Source organism: Vanessa tameamea, chromosome 6 (assembly GCF_037043105.1).
Source record: "Vanessa tameamea isolate UH-Manoa-2023 chromosome 6, ilVanTame1 primary haplotype, whole genome shotgun sequence".
NCBI classification, from domain to species: domain Eukaryota; kingdom Metazoa; phylum Arthropoda; class Insecta; order Lepidoptera; family Nymphalidae; genus Vanessa; species Vanessa tameamea.
Genome location: NC_087314.1, coordinates 11,676,688 through 11,697,210, shown reverse-complemented (window position 1 = coordinate 11,697,210; position 20,523 = coordinate 11,676,688). Strand labels below are relative to the sequence as shown.

Here is a 20,523-nt window from a genome sequence, read left to right as displayed (position 1 = left end):
TACCATTATGTCTTGAGTTCTATGATAATAATTATTTTAATGTTTGATCGCTATACACAATATTATATATTTAAGTAAGTTTTCAAAATAATATCCACAGTATTTAAACATTGAGGGAACTAGTGTTATACATTTCAATAACATAAGCTATGTACATCTGGACGCAAACGTCTTTATCGTTCCAAAATCTTTTAGATGACCTTGGTCACAATTACTTTCTGTTGTGTTGTGACCTCTACTTGTAATTTACTTACGGAAATGACGTTAAAATAGCGAATAGTTCAAAATATTCTTTGTTGTATCAGATGTGGTTGATGTCCGTAGATCCGTATTCTGTTGGCATTGGTGGAATTGCTTAGTAGTTTTATATTCACATTTTAATTTGCTAAGAAATAAAGTTAATTAAGAGTGACTTCAGAATAACTTAACGGATTACGTTGCGATTCATTGAAAATTCCTGAAATATTTAAAAAAAATAAATTATATTATATAGGTAGGCGGACGTGCAATTTGACCACCTGATGTTAAGTGGTTACCACCATCCACAGACATTGGAACAGTAAGAAATTTTAACCATTCCTTACATATACAAAATAAAACTAAGAAAATCAGGAATCATGTTTATTTATTTATTTATTTTAATAAAATAAGTCACAATTAATAAATAAACTCTATAATTAGACACATATCTAATTCTAAGGTATATATTTACGAACGAAAACATTTTTCGATTGGAGCAAATATTATTAACTTTAAACATTTTTTCACACCAATATTAAATTCAATAAAAATTACATACAATTCACAGAAATATTATTATACGTTTAAATTTACGTAAAACTTTTCTATACATTAGTATACTTTAAAGAAAATTGACCAATTAATAAAATTGCTAAATCGAAAAATGTTTAAGGCATCAGATCTTTAAACTATTATTGAAATATTGTAGATTTTGAGACGACAAGTTTGAAATTTATTTGAATAGCGTAATTAAACTTCTAAGTAGCCCTAAATAGAAGACATAATGTTTATGAATTAACCTAATATGATACGACCGATAATTTTTGAAAATGGAAAACAAAATAGAATAAACGATTACAGCAAGCAGAAGCTTATTACATTCTATTATTTTTTTTTAAATGTAATATTATTTTCAATCAACATCGAATTATAGTGTGGAGGTTTAGTATTATCTCTAACATTTACTTAATCTGGGACGACAGTTACGATACTATAATACGAACATCAATAGTTTAATACTAACATGACATATATTTTAAAAGCTTTAGTAAAACGTAACAAATGAGAAACGAATGTTTTTAAAACGAAACTAATTTAAAATTATCATGCAATAATTCTACGCCTACTCATTCAAAAGGCAAATATTTATCAATAAAAATATTACATTTGACTAATGTAAATTTTTCAAATTTCGAATCTCAAAATAATTGGTTATTAAGTGTCATAAGACCCAAATATTAAATTTATATTGATACCTAATATTTTTTGTTTGTAAGGAGTATCTGACACTGCAAAATTTTACGTATAATAGTTATTTTATGTTTAAGGTAAAGTGTTTTAGTGTAGTTATTTGAGATATTTTAAAAACCGAATCGCTTGTAAATTTAATTTAAAATTCTCATTTGTAACTTTTACCTAGAGCTGTCCCTAACAAATCGACATAATTTAATATTAACATCAAATAAATCTTTTGCATAAACATTTGCAATGGTTTGTCCTATGGCAAATAAATTTGAAGGCATTTATAAATGTATAACAATATACGGATACGACATTAATATGTTTTTGGTAGTTCGAATACTTTAAAGTAATCTTTAGGTACACGACAAAAATCATAAAGATTTTTTTATTATATTTAATTTAAGTTTATTTTCAAAACTTACACGCTCGTCTGAACATTAACAATAGTTCAGCTATTGCGTAGAAACATTCTGTGGCATTTAGTTTGCAGTAAAATATGATAATTTTAAGAGACTGTATATGAAATGCATAAAACCGACATTTAAGAATCGATATACAAATAAATGTAAATTAAATTATTTTGATTTTTATTTTGAACAATTGTATAATAAGATTTTGAAATAAAGTTTAATATTTAAACATCAATAATACGACGTTGTATTTCAAGTGAGCCCCCTCAGTGATTTCTAAACTAAGCATGAGTATAATTTCTTTTTCACATTTGAACTAAGCTAAAAGCTAATTATAATGAATTTATTTAATCAAATACCAAGAAATTCAACGTAACCATAACATAACATAAAATCACATAAATTAATCACAAAAAACTTAACGATTTCTAAATATTAAAAAAAAAAAAATCAACGTCACTATCAGACCAGGCCACTGTCGTTACACAATTAAATGCAGCCTAGAGGAGCATTTCATCAAATGATGGCTTATCAATTATCGATATATGTATATCGATAAAACAAATTTTCTAACACATCACTAAATTATAATTTAGTTCCCTGGTCTAATCATTTCGTATTTTAAACGTTTAAAAATTGTAATTTTAGTATATAAGTGAAATCGATTGAGAACATATTTCCTTTAAATATATTTGAATAGTCATACAGAATGTATCTTAACTTGAACGACAGAATATTCCTATGAAAGTTTTTTTGTATTATTTATAATATTTACTATAATTAATTTATACGTTTAGATGCCTCATTAATAAAACATTTAAGACATCTATTCACCCAGCAATCTGTCCTGTTCACGCTTGATAAAATCCATACGTTAAAACAGATGAATATAAGTCTTAAATATTTACCAACAAGGTAGATAATGCTATAATTAAATACTCCATATGAACCCGTAAATATTTTTTTTTATATTAAAAATAACCACAGAATATGAGTTACAACTTACAAATAAATCAATGAATGAATTTTACGAATGACAATTTTAAGTAAAATTTATAGAAAAATAGATTTTATAAAGTTCGAAATAAAAGGATAAAGTCACAAAATATTTAGCACACGATAAAACAGTCGTTATTCAGTCTAAATGAAAGAAATGCAAGTTCCCTGTTCGGTTGATGAAATGTTCCAACTGAATGAGGGATTTCATTTTAATTGAAAAATATTCATAATAAACCAATATAATATAATCTAACAGCATAACTACATGACAGAATAATTCAACATGCAATTGTTTTTCTAATATTTGCATTAGGAATATAATGTTGCAAAATTATTTTATTTTTGAAATTTATTTAGTTTTCATCACAGATAAAAAATATTTTTGACAAGGACAATTTGTAATTAAATTGATTTAACAGGATATATATATACAACCATTTATCATTTATAATTATATCTTTAACATATGGTACCATTCAAGTATAAAGCAGAAAGTAATACTTTAAGACGTTTACAAAATATTAAGATTCGCCTAATAAAATAAAAAAAAAGTTAAATACCAAAGAAAAAGGGAGGAATATGTATCACTTCAATAATTAATAATTTTATAGATTTTATTGATGATTAATAGAATGAAATATTTCTACTAATTTAACTATTATGTTTGGATAACAACGGACAAAGTGCAAGTACCAGACAAGTGATATATAACAACCACAAGGTAATTAATGATTACACGAGAAAATCATATAATGAAAAGTTTTTCCATAGAAATTGGGGATAATTTGAATGGCCCCTATATAAGTTAGTTCAAGATTTCCTATAAACGTCAAGTACATATTATTAAATATTTCATTTTAAGTGTTGAAAAAAAATTATCTTCTTTGTAGTTATAAATTCTGGTGGTCATTAGTGCATGAAAGGTAAATGAGTACAAAATTAAAAAGACTAGAATAAGATGTATGCTGTTTCAACAAACAGTTGGGGATATGTCATACCTTAGTGCAGTATCACACTTCACAAAAATGCTGCGAGTTATAAAAAAATATTTCTTATACTTCTTTTATAAAATGCTGTATATAAATATGTACTAAAATAACTCATGTGAATGTGCTATGTATCGCGTATACAAATAAAAAAAAAGCAGTTAAAAATTGCTGTAGTTTCATTTAACTACATACAGTAGTCGCGTATATCCGTCAAGTGTGAAACTGCACTTACAATTTCGGTCAAAAAAAATATTATAGAAATTAATATACCGTAATTTCTCTAGAATGCTCTAGGGTATCATGTTCAGTATATTCCTGTTTTCCAGCGACTCCTTCAGCGCATAGAACAGTTGCAATTGTTGTTCTGGCTTCAGATTGTAAACCTTTTAATAGAAGCAACGTTTCAGTCAGTAGAAGTTTTTAACATTTATTTAAATATATAATTATATAAATATATTAATTATAGCTAATTTATAACAATATATAGCTAGTTGGAATTGGAAATTGAACTGGTGGTCAGAGCTTAGCTTCATCCAGAGGCATTGGCACAGAAATAAATATTAAACACTCCTCAATCCGTCTGTCCGTCGTTATATGCCAGTTCGGCCGCTGAGAGAATACGTTTCTAACGTCTGCCAGTTGGGTACAAAAATGTACAGTTTGTATAGCCTTGCACCAATGCAGGGTAAGGAGTATATTGTTTTAATATTTATTTAAAATCTAATTTAATACTATACGATAACTATAGTCTTAAACATTATTATTCGTTAGTAAATAATCCCTCACTACTTCAAAGTTCCATCTTGACTTGGATTGCTGACCTATCAGGAAAAAATTATCTCAGCGGTCCGATATCAAGATGTCAGATCGCTTGTACACTGGCTGACTCCTCCTTCAAGCCAAAGCACGGCAATACAAAGTATTGGTCTTGGACGATATAATAGGCGAAGAGTGGGTAGTGGCCATCAGACAAGCTTGTATAAAGCATTGTCAAAGGCTAGGTTAGAGCGGTGTGTATATAACTAGTTATTGGTAATAGTTACCTGTTGCAGTAATTTCTGAGGCGTAGCGGTGCGGATGAAGCTAGTGATGTACACATTGACGAAGGTAGCCATTAGGAACTGGCAGTCGAAGCGATCCATGATGCCTCCGTGGCCCGGGATCACGTCTCCAAAGTCCTGGAAAAATTAAGATTAATTTAAATGCAATGGTATCGAGAAATACATTATTCGAACTAATAATTAAATTGATATCGTATATTATTCAATTATATCAAATTTTGATTTAGACCTTGATCTTGAAAGCTCGTTTGAATCCAGAAGCAAAGAATCCGCCGAAGGGCCCGATGACCGAACTGAAGATGCTGAGCGCCAGCGAGTGAATCATGAACGGGTACATGTTGAATTTCTCGCGACCCAACTGTAAATAGCGTTTAAGATTGAATTAATAATAATTGTCTTATACTTAACATACACATTTATATAGTTTGGCAGACTGGCAAAAGAGTGAATTAATGGGCATCACAACCCATAGATATTCGCACTGCAAGAAATATTAATCATCCTTACGTCGTTAGGAACTCCGATATTGTGTCCCTTGTGTCTGTAGTTACACTAGGTCACTTACCCTTCAAACCGGTACAAGACGATACTAATTATTGCTGTTATGCGGTAGAAAAAGTAATGAGTGAATGATACCTACCCCGACACACAAAATCCTATCATCAAATAACATTTATTTTGATTTGAAGATTATTGTGCAAAATCGTCCACCTTAAGGGAAGCGGTCAATGCCTTAGACTTCGCATCATTAGACCACATTTTCAGCCAACAGCAGTGATTAAATAATAGTAAATAAATAAATAAATATTGCACAACATCACATACATCACTCTGATCCCAATGTAAGTAGCTAAAGCACTTGTGTTATGGAAAATGAGAAGTAGCGACGGTACCACAAACATCCAGACCCAAGACAATATAGAAAACTAATTAACTTTTTCTACATCGACTCGGCCGGGAATCGAACCCGGGACCTGGGAGTGGCGTACCCATAAAAACCGGTGTACACACTACTCGACCACGGAGGTCGTTACTCCTATGGTACAAGCAATATGTTTGATGTTTCCATGTTTCGCGGAAGATTAACTAAAGATGACTACAGATAATCGTACCGAAATCGAGTCGGTTTTATATTGTTAGGAATATAACAATTAGTAAACATTTGAAAAATTGTCTATGATTAATGACAGTACGTCAAAACGTTAGCTCCGTTAGAGTGGGATCTATGGCGGCGACTCTATAGTAAATCTGTATTATGTGTAAAGAGTAAATAGTACCACGAACTCATTAGTGTTAATTACTTACTACTTTCATGACCGGTTGCAAGAACTGTGGCGGAGTGTAGTCCTGCAGGCGGAAGAGCGAAGACGGTTCGCAGTCCATGGTCATACGTCCCAAGGATTCGGAGTACTCAATCGGGCACACCAAGTACGGGTACTGGGACATCATGTAGGATAGCTGAAAAATATGTTTAATTATATTTTAGTGTATCAAGATTTTCTCCGTGACAACATATTCATAAAAATTCTTTGTGTGTATATGTTTGTATTTTTAGATATATACTAGCTGACGGCACCGACTTCGCGCAGGTAAAATACTTTATATGTTCCATTTCTTTTTTAGCGCATGCTTGCTGTATAACATTTTCCAAATTTTAGCTTTTTAGACTCAGTATAGGCTATGTGTCGAAAGAGCAAACGATTTTATACTTATAAATAAATTTATAATAAAATTTTAAGTAATAATCCTTTATTTAACTAGCTGCTAAATAAAATTCGAGTGAATAAAATAACCTTGTCTCTGTACGAAATGTGTGGAGCTACTAAAAATAGACCTACCTATAAAATTATTGCGGGTCTAATTTGTAACGCATGGCTTCTTCGCTACAACAATGACCCATATAACAAATACTTTCTGTTTGTACAAGGCAGCTAAGTCTAAAATCAAACAACTTACCACGAGTCCAAATAAAACGGTTGAAAAGCCGCCGCCAATGAAGCCTTCCCATGTCTTCTTCGGACTAAGTTTGATCAGTGGCGTTTTTCCGAAGAAGAAGCCGAAGACGTAGGCCATCACATCGTTGCAAATGATCATAGAAACCGGTACTATGAACCAGATTAAGCCTGAAACAATTTAAGTATGTTATTAAAATAAACACCATTGGGCTTAAATTAAACCGAGATGGCCTAGTCGTTACAACAAGTTAACCGAATATTGCAAGTTTTAATCCGGACATTAGCCGAATATTCCAGACAAAAGTAATAATTACAAGCCTACTGGTTTATTTTTCGAATGAAATTTTAAAGATACACTATGCAAATAAATTCTTTATTTTATAACATTGGTAAAAATAATAAAACGATTAGCATACAATGCAGTTTCGTGTTGACCAATAGTCATTTAAATAATTTTAAATTACAAATATACCTACTTGCCTAATGAAATTTCATGAAGCATAACTCCATCGCAACATTAAGTCGCTAATAACCTTATAGTACGATATTTATGTAGTCTTTTAAAAACTAAGTTAATAATGACTTGTAATAAATAACAAAATCATAAAAACTTGGGTTTTCATTGTGATTATATCTTTTTCAATTTACTCCAAACAAATACATATGATAAAATCAATTTTTTTTTTATAAATATATTAGGTAAGCAGGCAACCAGAAGCTTAACCCGATTTTTTTGTGATTGTTCTTTTGCTGTTTTGCTTACGTCACCGGTTGGGAGGTCAAAGATAAACAGTCGAGAAAATTTTAATGGTGTTATGCCATAGGATGGCAGGCAGTCACCTTCGGCCAAATAAATAGACACAGTATTTAAGCCTCTTTTTACACCGTCGATTCGCCACTAGCCATGGAAATATAAATCAATAATATAAGTAAGTGGACGTCATTTTATTTCTTCTACAAATTCTATATGCGAAATATTTTTTTTAAATAATTTTGTTTAACCATTAAAACTAAATACCATCGTTACGATCAATTGTTGATGATGAATGACAAACTGTGCGTACATATTTATACAAACATAGGTAGTTTTCTACAAGCATATCCCTGCTTTACTCTAAATAAATATCTGTCCATAGTTTGCTAGACTACTGCGCTTTTTATAATCGATGAATGAAGTTACGTAGCTTATAATCTTATTTAATAAGCCTACCATCTGACTTAAATAGAATTAGGGAGTCCATCAGTACATATTTTTATTCTTTTATGGTTTAGATTAATTATAATTCAGTGTAAACATTGTAATTCATCTTTTCAATAAGCAACTGTTCTTACGGAGCTCCATGTAGGTAACTGCTACAACTTGCCAATGACAGCCATGAATGATACTGTCACATGAATGAGGTCGGCATTCAATTCAATAACACGACAGGAAACAAAAGTGATCGTGTGCAAACGTACGTTCTTCATATAAGTTGGAAAATCATAAAAACAATACATTTAAAAGCTAATGGGAAATAAAATCAACTCCAATCTTATCGCTCATTCAATTAAAAGGAAACAAAATGTTTTATTACGTTTTCGTTTTTATTTTTTAGTTTTAACTGTTATAATGATTATAACGACACTAGAATATTCTTTCAGAAAAACAAATCGATTATATATTAATAATTAATCGATCTAAAAATCACAATTATGAATTGCATCATTCGTTTTTATTTGATAAAAATCGCTTACACGCTTAATAAAGACTTGTCATAGCGATAGTCGAAAAAGTGATTTCTGAAACAATTATATCTGCAATGTGCGTACACTATTTCAGAGAGGATAAAATCCTACGGCGTCTAAGAATAACCCATTGTTTACGGAGAAACGGTCTTGTATGAAATATAATACACACCGAACGTTCGAATTTAAATCGCTACATCATCACTTAGACATGCGCTAGATACTTACAAGAAATACGTAATATTTCAAGATTTTAATGATACAGCATTTTTGATACGTTACGATAAATTTTATTTATTTTTAAGTTTAGGCAATTACATTAATTTATATTGCTACAAATGTTATCTTTATTAATTTTTTAGTGTAAAACTATTTTGGAACCGGTTTTAAGAATACATAATAAAAATTGGAATCGAACTTATTATTGTAGTTATTTATATCTTTAAATTTCGTATTATGAATTTTTATTATATATTGAATATTTTGTTTTTTACTTTTAGGAATATTAAGATCTGCTTAGCTATTCGGACTGTACTGTAAATATTTTATTTCTTTTGGTTCAAGTTCCATTATAACGACTGTCTTCAAAACTGTTGAAATACAACTTTAAGATAAGTAATAAAAAAGCAGATTTAATATTCTATTCAATATTTAAAAATTCATTAGTATCAAAGAATTTCCTTTTTACAATTCAAGTCCTAAAAGTCTTCCTATATTACAATGTCAAACACTAAATTATTTTCAGTGTTTCAAACAACATACGTTAAAATTAAGCCGGTTTCTATTATGAAATATCTATTACAATCTAGTTTAATAACAGATATCTTAAGCAGTAATCGAGACTTGTTTATTGAATGTTATCAGCGTGAGAATATATCGCGACACTATCTGCTTAACAATAGATATGTCGTTTAAAGTAGACACTTTTGTTTATATAATGTTTCCGGATTGACGCAAAAACAACTAATTCATGTAATATGGATCTTTCATATGAATAATAGTATGTATCGGACGATCATACATTATCAGCTAGCAGCCAGTCTTAGCTTCTTGTGTTCGGTAACTCTACCTAAACTATACCATAACTTTGAATGTTAGTCTATATTTTATGGATGATCCTCAGTAACAAATTAACGTTACAGTTAGTTCAATTTGTTCGTTACACATTTCATCCTTTTAAGCGTTTTCTGTCAATAATGCTGTTAAGGTAATGGAATATTTGAAAATACGCATCGCAATGCTGAGAGTTAATCATGAGTGCGGTGAGATTAATTCCCATAGTAAGAAAAATGGGAAATAACGGTTGGCTTATTTTCTAAGTTTATTTAAAAGGTATCACTAGAACCTTAATTCCATTATTGTGTATACCAAGTTTTGATTGGGAAGCATCTATTGGTAGTACATATTCGCAATATATCATTTAAAAATTTCTCAGTTTTGACCTTACTCATTAGTATTAAATATTTTTATCACTATGGCAAATATCTACTTTATTATTACGCTAGTTTTCAAGACAAGTATGATCTCTAGCCATCCTTATTAAAGTCCTGTCAAAATTAACAGATTTTTGATATCTTTCTACATGCCGAGTCAGGCATTTCAACACTTGCCATATGCGAAGTTTACGCCGTACGTTTTTTTTTATCCGTACTCTAATAAAGAATTATAATCTTGCATATTTATATTAATCACTAGACAAAATCCTATTCCCACAAATTACGATATACCAAACATATGTTTAGATGTCTTCAAACACATTCGAATTCCCAAACAATCAATCAATCAATCAATGAGTACAAAATTACAAATAAATATACAATTAATTCTTAAGAATCTTACGACACGTGTATTTTATCAGTTGATAAGCATCGTTCTATCTTATTAGTACTTTATTTGAATCTTATACACGCTATTTAAATACATTGTATACTTTATTGACTTTTGCACCGTCATTAAAGATTTAAATGTTGAGTTCCGCAAATTATAAGAAAAAAATTTTGCGTTTTAACCTTTTAGGTAATACAATGAGTCATTTACATAATATAAATACTATATGTATTTATATAAATAAAAGTGTTTAAGTCATATAAACATTTATTAAAAACAAGTAATTTAATATACATACGCCAATATTTTCCTGCTTCACATCGTCAAAGAAACAAATACGATTTTAACCTCTTTGGTATAGTCCTCATGGCTTTTTATTATTGGAATAGAAGTCGAAAAAAACGATATTTAAGTGTAATTTTATCATTCGTATATTGAAAACCAGCATTGGTTTCACGATCATACAATGAAATTAAAATTACGATTTACAAAACTAATACTGATACAATTTTTACTTATAAATCATTATAAATACTCAATCAATTCAATGTAATCGCCAATTCAATTATTTATCCGTATTAATATCTAATTACTAACTGACAAACCATGATTTATATATATTATGTGAAGTTTGCATTAAATAATTACTTACATCGATTAAAACGAACAAGCGACAATATAAAAATATATATATTTATATTATTTAATCCACGCATTTCAGACATATATTTATAACATAAACATAACATAATCAGCCTGTAAATTTCCCACTGCTGGGCTAAGGCCTCCTGTCCCTTTGAGGAGAAGGTATGGAGCATATTCCACCACGCTGCTCCAATGCGGGTTAGTGGAATACACATGTGGCAGAATTTCGTTGAAATTAGACACATGCAGGTTTCCTCACGATGTTTTCCCTTCACCGCCGAGCACGAGATGAATTATAAACACAAATTAAGCACATGAAAATTCAGTGGTGCCTGCCTGGGTTTGAACCCGAAATCATCGGTTAAGATGCACGCGTTCTAACCACTGGGCCATCTCGGCTCTTATATTTATATATTTATAGCACTATTTAATAGTTTTAGGGAGCTACTAATGCTATATATTAAAGTATTTCTATTTTCTAATATCCATAGAAAACCAATGACATCAACATATTCAGATAGTAGACAACACTAATCGATATACGTATCATGTATGTATATATAATTCTACATCGATTATTGCAGTACATTAACGTCGCTGACGTTTGTTTAAGTAGAATTTATATTCAAACGAAGTGTCGGGCAAAAGTTAGTAGATAATAAAAAACCGTAGCAATGTATTCGTTGATGTACAAGGAATAATTTCAATGTTTTAATGAATATTCAGATGTAAGTTAATTAGCGAATTAACAAGCGAAAAACTAAAACGTATCACTGAGCTGGCTGTCGAATCTAGACCTGATAGACTATCCTCCAGAGTCGATGGTAGCTTTAAATTTAAAATAAGAACATAATAACGATTCAATGATAATTATAGATCTTATAGGCCTCCTCGAGTAAAATATTTTTGAAATTAAAAGACAAATAAAAAATATAGTGCTTCATATATAGTATTTGCTCAAGATTTTATTCTTTCTTTTTTTTTGTACTTTAGAGATTAATATATTTATTAACATAAGAATTGATAACATTAAGTGCTTAAATATAATAACCCGCCGCGTGGAATGGTAGCAAAAATGCTAGCAGCATTTCTCCGTTGAATCGCAATTCCGATCCTCTGGGCTAAAAACTAACCAGCCATCCTGTCACCAGTGGAGGCAATAAGGCGAGGTGTTATACTTTTGATGAAGCTTTTTGCACCATTACTCCAAGGGCCAAGTGTTTCGACAGCAAATGGGACAAAAAAGTAATTTGACAAGAGTAAGATAGTTTAAAAACACCTAGCCAGTCTAAATCTAGATTCAGATCGATCGAATCATCGAACGTACCTACAAACGAACTCGCTCGGACGCTACTTTTAAAGGCAGTTCAAATATCACCCAATTATATTACTTGGAATTTGGAATGGATGTTAGTGTAATATAAATTGGATTTAACACATTAAATGCATCGGAAGATTGTCGATAATATCAATTTAGTTTATGTGTTGATATTATTTTTACCGAAAGAAATTTGCGACACGTCATCACAAAGAGAAGAAAATGGTTTGCTTGGCAATAACAGATACTTATATATGAAAATCTCAAATCTGTGTTATATTATCGTTTTGCCATATCATTAAACTTATAAAAACCATCCCGTCTTAGTCCGTGCGAAATAATAGTTTTATTTATTTTCCGATCGCAGCGCCACCTTTCAGAGCCAATTCGACCAACCTATGGCCTAAGCTATCCATGTCTACACTAAAATACACTCATTTTTTTTATCAAAATCGGTCCAACCGTTAAGACTTGTTCAGTTACATATACATAGGAGATTTATATGTAAACATAACGATAAGCATCTGATAAACGATAATATAATCTTGTTTTAGCCCATAAATATCCCACAGCTGTGCAGTTCTCCGTTCTCGTTGTTTAGTTTTTATATAGATTAAATCATATAATGACTAAAGAGATGCTATAGGTCTTAAATGGCACAAATGAGGTTTAATATAGGAAGCTTCACGTGTACAGTGTGCACCTCACCTTATAATGCCAATATCAATCTGACCTAGTTGTCGGCGTTTGAACGGTTTCCCGTCCCTGAGAGTGTCCACGCGGCGACTATGTGTCTGAATATTATCTATAGATAGTGTCGGATACTTGTGTGTTTGTGAGGGAGGTGGGACTTTTTGATGATTATTTAGCGTCTTTACTGATAACAAATTCTGTATCGTTTTGTTGGGTCATATTTAATATAATCGGCTTCCAGTGGGGTTATCCAAAAAACACGAGCATTATCTTTTGCAGTAATATTTAAAGCAACAACGATTTTTCTGCATCAATATTGAGATAAAACGTAATATACATAGATTATAGGTATATAATCGTATATGTTTGATTTAGCTTAAATTGAGTTGGTATACAAAAAGGTATTTTTGAATACTCAATGTAAGCTAACTGTCACGCGTCGTAACTCGAATGACAGCAAACTAACTCGTTTCCAACAGCGGCTTTACCCGTTGGATCAGGTATTAGACGTTCTATGTTCTTCTCTACACTTTTGACAAAAATAATGCAACATATCACGATAATCGGTTGAGTAATTAAGATGTGAAAGCCTAACAAATCAACGCATAAACAAACATACTTTCGCATTTACAATATTAGTTTGGATTCTAAAACAATAAGATAAGATTTATTAAAAATATTGTATAACAAATTCTAATCACACAAAAGTATCCCAATATAAGTTATCATATCAAAAAATACTATGTCCAAGAAAGATAATATTAACTTCCATTTAAATCGACTTATAACCTACGCTGAGCCGTCCGCCGGTCTAATTATCTTACGTATATAATTATAAGGATTTAAATTAAACGTCGTCTACGACCTATGCGACTCGTAGAGCGACCTATGAAACTCACCGCAGAACACGAGCGTAAAATTTCAAACTGTGATATGCGACATTGACTATAATAATCATTAGGATTCACGTATCGAAATGTCATTTCACCGAGTAAGTCCGTTGTCAATATTTCACGAGTGAGATACGAAGTGAATATCGATTTATTATTCGTTCGAGTTTCAAAAGAGATCAAAGTTTAAATACATACGAATTGATTTAGTTCAGCCAATTAAGGTCGCGAAATCAGTGCATTTTTGTTTTACAATTAGAAATTAAAACGCCGCAATACGACAGCGAAACGGTCAGGCGAACGATTTGTAGCAATTGTATTTAATTTTACAATGGAACTTATGAAAATATTTTCACATCAGTACACAAGATACATATTATATTAGCAGGTATACACTAGCAGCACTCTGCGATACCCTATCATCAATAAATATATTTTAGACGCCGCAGTTGAGGGGGGCTTAGTACAAATAACAATTGAATGTTTTTTTTAATTAAAAATAAATTATTTAACCCTGTAAAACAGTATCTATCATATTTAAATTGCTAATCTATCTAGTCTAGCATATAACACTGAAAAGTTAACCCGTTCATCTTTGGATCAAACATTCTAATCTGAAAAAAAGAACAATCCACGTTTAGAAGTCCAAGAGAGAAATGTTATTTAACTTATATCAACACCCTACGCCTCACAAGGGAGGAGTAACTTTTTACGGCTTTTAGCTTATACAATTTATACTAAAGTTGAATATGTGTAAATGAATAACATATAAAAGTATAGTATACATACTATATCTATACAATATCATAATATAACAAAATAAATTTAACACTTAATATCACTTACCTTCAAAGATATTCTGTATAATCAAATAGCTCTGGGTGACGACGATCAGCAGAGCCACATGAGTCCAAGCGAAGAGGCTGAACTGTCGCATGTAATAACGCTTGACCAGAGACAGCACGAACCAAACGAAGCCGACGCAGTAGAGACTAAACGAGATGAATCGGTGGTACGTGACCAAGAAATGGAGATAGTCCTGGAAAAAATATTCTGCGTCAAGACCACATATTGTGGGTTACATAAACAGTAGTGTTTATATATAAATGTAGTAATCTAAATATTATTGTACTGTACGTATTTGAACTAAAATAACCGTAGGGCACCGCATCGCTCATAACAAAAATTTGAATCGCAATCTACGAATACATTGTGTATGTCTCTATTTAATCCTAAATCATTGGATTCATTGAAATAAAATTACATTTTATTAGTTATACTGGATTGTCAAATTGTAATATCGTCGTGGAACCTTACATAATTACACGAAATAGGAAATAGATATATTATAGATGGAAATTTAAAAATACACGAAATAGTTGACTCAAATCGTAATATTTAATCAATACAAATGCGTTAATTATTGTTTATTGGTAAATTGATGATCTTATAATTGAAATCACAATGGTATTAAATGTCTACTAGAATAACCATAAATCGATTGTCGCGTTAATCTCTCATTTTACTTGCACTTACTACCAAAGAGATATTTGTTACGACCTGATTATTTTAAAAGATAAGATAAGAGAAGTAGCCGAAACGCTTTCTTTCATAGTATTTAGTCGAGCAATACTACAACCGATACAGTAAATAAATAGGCCATATATTACAGGTAGATGATGACTTTATTTTTTTTTTTATTAGAAATATCAAACCATTGGTCTTGCAAAATTGCAAGTCAGGAAGTACACATTCGACGTTACGACGTTATCTTACCGAGACTACGCAATACGATGCAATTTTGAACCATTATTAAAAAAAATATTATTTCGTATTAATGTAGGTATACTAACACATTTAAAAAAACGTACATTCAAAACTTCTATGCATCAATCAAGTATGGTACTTAAAATGCACTTCAAATAAATGCGTATGGTTTTGTTCTTTTCATTATAAAACGATAAAAATATGAATGATTTCGAATTTGCAATTTTTAAATACAAAATCAATCATATTTGTCGACCAAAAAAGTTATATCTGCATCGCTCAAATCTATTGCCCGAGCACACAAAAAGTACAAAATAATCTTTAATAAACAAAAGAATACCTAGATCGCATTCTACAATTTATTAACGACTGAATCTTTGCATGTAGATTATTTTGTGTTTTTGTTAAATAAGCAAGTCTTTACTACATGATGATAAAAAACTTTGATTTCCCCTGAGAGCATTTATTATCCATTACCGAATTAAATAATATTGAATAACTCTGGTGAAATGTTATATATTAACATTATCGCGTTACCTATGTTAAGGTTATCGAGTGTAGTTTTTATACGAATAATTGAATATTTAACCTAAATTTTATTTGATATAATTAATTTTTGATTGAACAGCGTATAGGAAAAATCAATAACTTTTCATGCTAATTTGTTTAAGTTATCAAATATTTATTTTATTAAAACATATTTTATTGACCTGAAATCGTAGTGTATGTACCTATCAGATATTAAATGTTCTAAATATAGATGTTTTAACAAAAAGATTATAATTATACATTTAAAAATAATCGATATTGTTTGTGGCCTGTTTCATGTATTATATTGACTTTGTACATCGTAATAAAGAAAAACAATACATTCGAACCAATCATTAAATAAATATATTAATAGATTCTAGATTTAATGTCCATACAATAAAGGGTTATAACTTAGCTTTAAAAAAAAAGGCAATATAGGAACTCTTTAAACAAAATGTTAGTATAAACTATAACCATGAAACTTTGTCATGGTAATAAATGAAGTGGTCATAAAAAAGATATTCGCCATTAAACTACTGTTAGTTTTACTGTTAAAACAAGCAACTTTGTAATACTCAATTTACACTGAATAGCTGTATATTATTATTAAAAGACAATATAGTAATGTAAAATTTCAATGGAACTTTTATAATATTGATTATTATTTAGATGGAGTTAACGAATTTAGGGGAATCAACGGCGGTCAATCTCAAATTCTCGAGATGACACTCCGACACAATCGCAGAAGAATGAGGCGCAAATAAATGATTTCGCATACTTTTTGAGGCACGTGTCTAAATAACCCATACCTATATCCAAAACTTATGTTGTAAATTTAAAGTACCAAGCAGTCAAAATTCAAATTGCGAAATATATCATAAGATGTCGTACGCATGTGTTATTGGCGAGTACCTTTAAAAAGTAACATATCTAAAAAAAATTTAATATCCTGTAACAATATTATTTAGGTTACTTATTTACAATTAAAAAAAAAACTATCTTGACATATCTTTCTTACAGACCCACAAACACAATCGTATTTAAATTGAAAGCAACCCCATTTTCAAGATTATTGTGTTTGACCTTTGACCTGCAGGTGTAAATCCAATAATAGTGCGAAGTGTTAATTAAATTCCCAGCTTTAGTTGGCTTTATCTTCAAGGTTTCGAAATCCTATTTATTACATTATTTTCTTTACAATTAATAGTAATAATTTATACCTAAGTGATCGATTAAATATCTAGTTAGTAACATTTCGATCTGCGCTTTATGATTTCGTTACTAACTATTATAGCAAAGTTATATATGGTGATTATTTACTTCAACCTAATAAATATCCTTTTTTTATATACAGTAGGTACAGGGTCAGGATCGTTATAAATAAACTAATAAGACCAAATATAATCTTAACACAAATATGATTAGTTTAGATTAAATGAAATGAAAAATTGTATTTACTTACAGTTCTATTGATCACTACGCCGAAGTAATCGATGAGATTCTCCCCATAGAAGAAGTAGTTAGACGTCAACAAAAAGTACCACGACAGGGAACGGAACCATGGCAGGCCGTGAACTCGGTAAACAGCGTAGCCTATGTTGATAATCTCTTCAAAACACTTCACTTGCACGCAGAGTACCTTTGGAGAGTACATATAAGGTCATTATCAAAGTAAAATAGAAAAAAACAGACTCAATTAAATCATTCGGCTTTTTTATCCAATTAATAAGAAAAAGCCGCACTTGACTTCGCTTAGTGGGCATACGTAGCGATATCGCTTTGTTAAAATATTCAGAGTATTCGCAACTATTGCAAACACATACAACCATGGAACCCGCAATTTACTCTGTATTCCAATATACCGCAACTGTAGCGCAACGCTATCGAGGGAGCCGAATTTCGATAGTCGACGGAAATATAAGCTTCCTTTGATGTCTAACCAAAGTGTTTGCTAGTTGTCTTATTTAACATATTCACGCAAATAATACAAATATAATTATATAGTTCATCTGCACATTCAGAAAATGGATGCAACCACGATACGCTACGTGAAGTGCTGCTATAAGTGACGTCACTAGAAATGATTGCATACAACTATATTTAATTATCGTGCAATTTATAGCAAGGGATATTGCAACTTAAATCCATTCCCTGGGAGCATCTGTTATGAAAGAAATAATGACCACAATTAATATTACATTGTTACTTATGCAATATTAAAATAATAATATTCTATTATGCTGCAAATCATTTATTTGCTGCAGTTTCATTGTCATGAAAACTGAAGGGTTTGTAAATTCAAAAAAAAAATTTAATGCTAAGTATGATCAATACTACTTAAGTATGGTGTATTATTTACATATTTTTTGTACTTATATAGTTTTGATATATCAAATGTGTTCCATTACAATAAAACTTGTTATTTTTTTAGGTATATTTACAGGAATTTTAACTAATTTAATCAAGTGCTTGACTTGATTTTCATGCATTGTTATAAGGCATTGTTTAAATTATGTAGTCGATGACCACTATGTAATTTCAATTGTTTTATATAGAGATTTTTGTAATGTATGACAGAATTCAAACAATTCTTTGATAAAATTTATTGAGTCCGATAATAAGTTGCATCATTGCATATAAACATTTTAGTTTTTCATAAAAAAATTGTTTATTGTTTGGGTATTTTTATTTTTTTCACTTGTCTAACATATATATATAGAATGAACTCACAACTTCTTTTATCATGAAAGTAATATTTAAAGAGACAGGAAACTATTATCGTAATCATTATAAATGATTAAAATGGTTATATCTATTTGAATATAATAGATATTCAACACATCAGTAAATCACATAGTGGATTATCATTCAAAACTCTATAAGGTTGTATAAAAGTAGCAAATTGTAACAAATTCTAGTATTATATATTGCTTGCACTACAAACAAATTACAAAATCAATATCATATAAAATAATAATTTAAATTTATTTTACAACTGCATGTTATTTTTATATTTAATTATTTACTCTTAATTATTTTAATATCATCAATCAATAAAAAAAAACAGTTTAATTATATTGAATATTTAATTTTCATATATTGAGAATTTTATACTACTAAGCATTACAACATGAAAGGAAACCTACCGTTATCATGAGAGCCAGCGGACCTCCATAGATGAGCAAGCAAAACCCACCAATCATCAACCAGGTGAAGATACCTCGAATCACCCAGTTTCTCCATCTAAATAAAACTTTAGTATTATAGGCAAACTGTGCAAAATAACTACAATTCAAAAATTTCTCATTTTGTTTATAACAGCAGGTTATCAAAGGTATAAAAATATTGATGGTTCAGTAATTTTATTACTTTTGTTAATTATTTTATGCTTACTTATTGTTTAGTTTTTAAACTGTTTTGTTATTGAAATGTTCTAAAAAAATATATAAGTTATAATTCAATTTTAAATAATTGATCCAATTCATCTAATAACTATAATTTTATAGTTTCAAGAATTATTAATTTTATATTTAAAGTGATTATAATGTTATTAAGTCTAGTTTTATATAAAGTAGATAATTAAAAAAACGGAATGATATAAATATTATTTTTTTTACTATAAAATTAAATCACTTTTTTCCTTACCGCGAGGAAAGACCAGAAAGAGCAGAGTCGAGGATCTCTGGAGTTTTATCAGTACCCTGAGGTAATGATTTCGCCAATTCGTCGACGTATTTCTCCTCTAAAACCTTTTCCTCTTCGGAATCCACCTACGAAACCAACACCAATATTATTTGACAGTACGTTAAGGAACTGGTTTATAAAAATTTAACTAATAATTTTATTAATACATGATCGGATTCTCCAGCCGTTTCCACTTTTTCGTTGCCGTCGCCATCACCCCGTCGATGCCTTATTTCACTCATAGTTAAGCACAAACACTTCAACACACCTTTTACAGGTAATAGAAATAAATATTTTAGCTTTTAGGACAAAAACTATGTTCGATGTTTTTCATTTGAAGCCGTTGTCAAACGAAAAATCAATATATCGTTTTTTTTTTATTTGAGTGTTGCTATTTAACAAATGTCATATAAACAAAATATTAATAAATATTATTATGATTTTTTTTTATCTAAAATAATAATTCTACCATAAAATAATAAATTTTAATAAATTAAAATGTAGTTCCTAGTTTAGTTTTTCACCATGCCATAGTAATTTTAATCTT

The 20,523-nt window shown here is 30.0% G+C and overlaps 1 protein-coding gene across 2 annotated transcripts; it reads right to left on the bottom strand.

Moving 5' to 3' along the window:
* Nucleotides 1–608: 608 nt before the first annotated feature.
* LOC113396416 (phosphatidate cytidylyltransferase, photoreceptor-specific) lies at nt 609–20,340 on the bottom strand. Of its 2 annotated transcripts, XR_010309152.1 has the most exons (11): nt 20,144–20,340; nt 19,938–20,062; nt 19,439–19,535; nt 17,755–17,931; nt 14,841–15,033; nt 6,898–7,064; nt 6,247–6,399; nt 5,171–5,299; nt 4,924–5,058; nt 1,531–4,263; nt 609–1,496 (listed from the first exon to the last, which is right to left on the bottom strand). XR_010309152.1 is itself a non-coding variant. In XM_026634336.2 (10 exons), the coding sequence occupies exons 1-10, from the start codon at nt 20,216–20,218 to the stop codon at nt 4,171–4,173; spliced, it is 1,344 nt and encodes a 447-aa protein (XP_026490121.1). In that variant the 5' UTR covers nt 20,219–20,340; the 3' UTR covers nt 609–4,170. The 2 variants fall into 2 exon arrangements, 1 of the variants encoding a protein (XP_026490121.1); XM_026634336.2 differs by having other exon boundaries at nt 609–4,263.
* Between the last annotated feature and the right edge of the window lie 183 nt (nt 20,341–20,523).